We start from the raw sequence: 5072 nt of genomic DNA, 5'->3' as shown, positions 1-5072 counted from the left end.
AAATATAATAAAACCTAGCTCTGGGACAAATATTTTGAATATTTTGCTTCAAAGGTTACTATATATGTTTTCTCTCCATCTTCATTGGCCCCTTCCTCCTGCCAAATCATTTGTTAATCGAATGAAAGATTGATTCTCTTATTCTTGTTACTGAATCCATAATCCAGAGAGGTATTTAATTTGCAAAATATGAAAATAGTAGACACTTTGAAAACTTGACAGTTTTAGTGAGCGCACAACTTGCTAGATACAAAATACAAAAATATTACAAATACTATTTTGAAAAAGTAAATAAAAACAAAAAAAAAATATATTGTAAATTACTAATCCTAATAATAAAATCATTACATTTATATTATTTTTGTGAACATGCATATTGAAAAGGAATCATACATAAAAAGAGATTAACATATATTTTTATTATACAAAGTTTGATGCTTGCAAATTAGTTATTGACATAATTGCGACACTCTGTTAATCAGTTGAGTGAATTTTAACGCATGTAAACCTTACCAAATTGATTTCTTGAGAAAGTATTTTATGTGTTAGTGAGTCGATAATATTTGACATGTGTAAAACAAAATATTTGCAAACATATAACCTTAAGCTCTCTTATCAACATAACTATAATTACTACTTTAGTAAAGATAGTCATACCTTACTTGCATAGGACACAAAATAATTGTAAACCAAATGCTATTAGAAAAATGAGAGAATCAAAATAAGTGAATAATGTTAGTTTGATTAGATTTTTATTGGTGGAAGATTTGGTAGCGTGTATTTAATTGTTATAAACTTATAATAAAGCTACATCAAGAAATGAACCTATCAACATATCTTATCTTTTTCCTTCTCCCATATTTAATCTAGTAGTAAACCAAACAACATCTCTCAAGCGTATCATAATATTTTATTGAATAAAAATTAAGTTTTCTAGACTATTGAACCAAATCCAAAGAAGTTGTGGTTTTTTCCCCTTTTCAAACTGGTTTAGAGTAAATAAGATATTCATGGATGTGTTGCTTCATTTTCACTTAAAAGTGAATCCTTTTCAAAAAGAAGAAAAAAAATATGTGAACAAAAATGACACTCTCATGGCAATTATATATGTAATATGGGTGCAAAACAAATGAGGTGTCATTTGGAGTGACATTTTTTAATATGAAGGTGAGAAATATGAATTAGCTTCACATAAATCAGTCAAATATGTGAGAAATATGAATTAGCTTCACATAAATCAGTCAAATATGAGGATCTTGTTTTTTTTTTTTCCAAGATTATTTTATTATAGATAATTCCCTCTGTTATACTTTTACATTTCATTTCTAATGATATGATAGTTTTTTTTTGGAAAATGTTTGTTGCGAGAAACTGTTAGACCGAAGCCCAATTAGGTCTAAACCCACTCAATACATCCATAACTACTATATTTATACAATTATAAAACGACATACCATAAGATGACAATCTGATAAATCAAACAATGTTAATGTTAACGATGATGAATCATCATTGCCTTCCGAAAAGGTAAAACTATATATCTCCCGGATTAGTAGAAATTAATTACTTTGACTCCTCTATGTAGGAAATCAATCATTTTAAAAATGGATTTTTTGTTCAGTAATGTATAATAAATCATTTGATATTAAATATATACAGCAAAAAATTAAAGAAATTGTGACATACAATATAATATATTGTCTCATCGCAAATAATTGTTTATGATAAATATCAATACAATTGTATATAAAGTCTGAGAATACTTTTAGTGAGTAGGAAGAGGTTGATTTCAGTTTGATGATTTTTTTTAGTTCTATTGATACTCACATTCTTATATTTGCGTGTTTTTGTTTTACTATGAAATGTAAAAGTATCACGTAGAAAATTACCTGTAATAAAAAAATTTGGTAAAAATATTAATTAAAAAAAAAACAAAAAACAAGATCCTCACATTTGACTGATTTATGTATTTATCTGAAGCTAACTCGTATTTCCCACCTTCATTTTTAAAAATGTCATTCCAGATGACACCTCATTAGTTTTGCAACCATATTACATATGATTGACCTCGTGGTACATCATAGGATAATATTTTGTATATTTTTGTATGTAATTGATATTTGTTGTTTTAAATAAAATATTAAACTTTTCTATTTATTTTATTTGAAAACATTTAAAATATCAGGTATTAAATAAATAGGTATTGAATTTGAAATAATTATAGTAAGTATGTATATTTTATTAAGAACTATTGAATAAGTAATTTTATTAAATTTTAATATATACTATTCGATTTTTATTTTAACTAATTTTGGTCTTAAGTTATAATTTCAGATTAAATGATTAGAATCTCGATGAATATTAGGATTTTTATTAATTATCATATTTATTGCTAATGATAGAAATTAAAAATATTAGGATATTGATGAATGACCATATATATAAAAACTATTATAATTCTGAGAATCCAAATCATTGAATCAGGTTATGTATTTCAATTTTGATTTGATCCTTAAAGATGACACAAAGTTGTACTTCAAAAATGTTATGATAGATTGCCATGTGAGTGTAGTTTTTGTTCACATACGTTTTTTTTTTCTTTTTGAAAAGGTTCACTTCAAAGTGAAAATGAAACGAGTATTTCTAAGGGGGTGTTATTTGTTTATTGATTTGTAAATCGATATAGGATTTGAAAATCTTTATTGATTATGAAAATCAAAATAACATGTTTTATCATTTTGGTTATGAAGATATGAAAATGTTGTCATGATGTTGGTCATGATGAGTTGCCACTTTTGAGATATATTGTAAAGTATTAGAGATAAATAAAAATTGTATATTATTATATATTTATAGTATATAGTACAAAATGTTATTTTCGTAGATTGAAAACATAGTGTTAATTATCTTCAGCTTATTACAACAAAAATATGACCAACATTTCCATATTTTAACTTATTACAACACAACCAAACTTCAAGTCTTTTACACTTTACACAACCAAAATTCAAGTCTTGTACACTTACACAACCAAAAATCAATTCTTTTACACTTTATACAACAACCAAAATTCATTTTTTTTGTTTACACTAATACACAACCAAAGATCAAGTCTTTTTGCACTTTACACAACCAAAAAGTCAAGTCTTTTACACTAATTATTTAATTAATATACAGCCAAAAAAAATCAAGTCTTTTACACTTTACAAAACCAAAAATCAAGTCTTGTACCGTTTACACAACCAAAAATCATGTTGTTTTGCATTTTACACAACCTAGAATCAAGTCTTTTACACTAATTAATACATGAAAAAAATAAAACAAGGCTTTTACACTAATACTTAACCAAAAATCAAGTTTTTACACTAATGCACAACCAAAAATCAAATCTTTTACGAGTGTGTTCTCCAAAATTAATGAGGCAAAAACAGCACTGTAATTAGTTTGTTACCAGTTTCTTATCTAAGAATATATAATGAGTAAATAACGGAGTAAGCCATGGTTTTGGAAGCAAAGTGTTTTTGGGACAGTTGAGTTTGGTTTTACATTTCTAAGTCAAACTAAATACCAACCAATAGAATCTGTTTTAATACAAAACTTTCCGTTATAAAATCTACTGTACATACTACATTTGTGTTCGGTCTTGACTTTTGAAGGGTCTTGACTTTCTTAGCCTTTACAAACCCGAAGACTGGTAGGAAAATCTCTTTATGTTATGAATTTGATTGGCTTAAGAATATAGTTAATAATAGATAAACATACCGAAAATGAAAAATGAAGGTTTAGTTTTTTGGGATAAAAGCTCCTATAGGTGATGCTAATATTGGCCCCATACGGAGAGGCAAGACAGCTTAGCAATTTGGTTGAGAGATGCATCGACCATGTGGTTTGAGATTCGGAGAACATCGTCGAATCTCCCTGCCTTAACATATGCATCCATGAGAACTGTGAAAGTGGAAACGTCAGGGTCTACGGAGAGTTGTGTCTGCTGCATTTCGGCAAAGAAATGTTCTGCTTCATAAAACAAGCCTAGCTCACAAAACCTAGTGATAATGTTTCTGAAATCAGTAGCCTCTGGCCTCCTGAGTATCTTGAACGTCTGGATGGCCGCGTTAAACCAACCCATCTTGAAACACTCATTAACCATTGTTGGATTTAGTGTATCCGTATCAAAATATGGTGTCTGTATGTCTAAAAGACGATGGAACAATGCCCAAGCTTGGGTTTTCTTGTCATACTTCAAAAGAACTTCCAAGAGTGCTATTGCACCAGTCGATCCAATTTCTGTCAGCTCCATCGGAGGACCTACATACATGCATGAAAGGAAGGAGGGTGAGCTGACCTCCCAAATTTCAAATTTTCCCTCAGAACATTTAGAAGTTTACTTGTGCTTGACCTGGGTAAAAGAAAATCCTGGGTCCTCTATTGAGCTCCAGTGCTAACAAGTTATTGTAACAATCCATAGCAGCCTCCTCCTTACCTTGCTTGAACCAATACTCCATGAATGTCGCACTTGCAACCGCGGCACGGTTGTGGTCTTCTCTCATATTGATTTCGCCAAAGAGTTTTAAGGCCTCTTTGAATCTCCCGAGATCCAAAAGTTCCCGAATCAAACTGTTGGACACATCCAAACGTACGCCAAAAGGAAGTCGCTCCAAGCTTCTGAGACCACATCTCATCGGGAACGGATCCATGGCTTCATCGAAGCTTCCGGCTTGGGCCAACCTTTTCACCCCGAGGAGGATCGTTCTGGCGTTTGAAGAGCCGTCCAAGACGCGTTTGATGACGTGATTGAAGGAACCCTCTAACGGTATCATCTTTTGCTCGTTGAAGAAATATTGGATCAGATCAAGGGCGTCTCTATACCTCTCGGCTTTGCACATGGCGACGATGATTGAGCCGCAGACCCAATCCACGTAGTCAGCACTAGTAGTGGCAAAACAACGTTGAAATTCATGCTCCGCAAAGGGAGCAAGGCGGGCGTGCTTGGCAGCAGTGTCTAGATCTGACATGCGGATCAGGAAAGCCACTCTTTCGTGTAGAGGGACTGCTCGGCAGTCGCTATTGGCCAT

General features: G+C 31.2%; 1 protein-coding gene across 1 annotated transcript; it reads right to left on the bottom strand.

The window, feature by feature from the left end:
- On the bottom strand, positions 3818 to 5072 carry LOC104765930 (pentatricopeptide repeat-containing protein At3g60980, mitochondrial-like). Its single transcript, XM_010489723.2, has 2 exons — positions 4397 to 5072; positions 3818 to 4305 (listed from the first exon to the last, which is right to left on the bottom strand). Exons 1-2 carry the CDS (start codon positions 5070 to 5072, stop codon positions 3818 to 3820), a joined length of 1164 nt encoding a protein of 387 aa, XP_010488025.1.

Source organism: Camelina sativa, chromosome 19, assembly GCF_000633955.1.
Source record: "Camelina sativa cultivar DH55 chromosome 19, Cs, whole genome shotgun sequence".
Classification (NCBI taxonomy): Eukaryota; Viridiplantae; Streptophyta; class Magnoliopsida; order Brassicales; family Brassicaceae; genus Camelina; species Camelina sativa.
This window is presented reverse-complemented; position numbering and strand designations above follow the sequence as displayed.

What these genes read in the sequence shown, in the direction of transcription:
- LOC104765930 (XM_010489723.2), bottom strand. Translation starts at nt 5,072, where the DNA reads ATGGCCAATAGCGACTGCCGAGCAGTCCCTCTACACGAAAGAGTGGCT. An exon ending in CAGGATTTTCTTTTACCCAG is followed by an intron (nt 4,306 to 4,396) that starts GTCAAGCACAAG and finishes GCATGTATGTAG; the next exon opens with GTCCTCCGATGGAGCTGACA.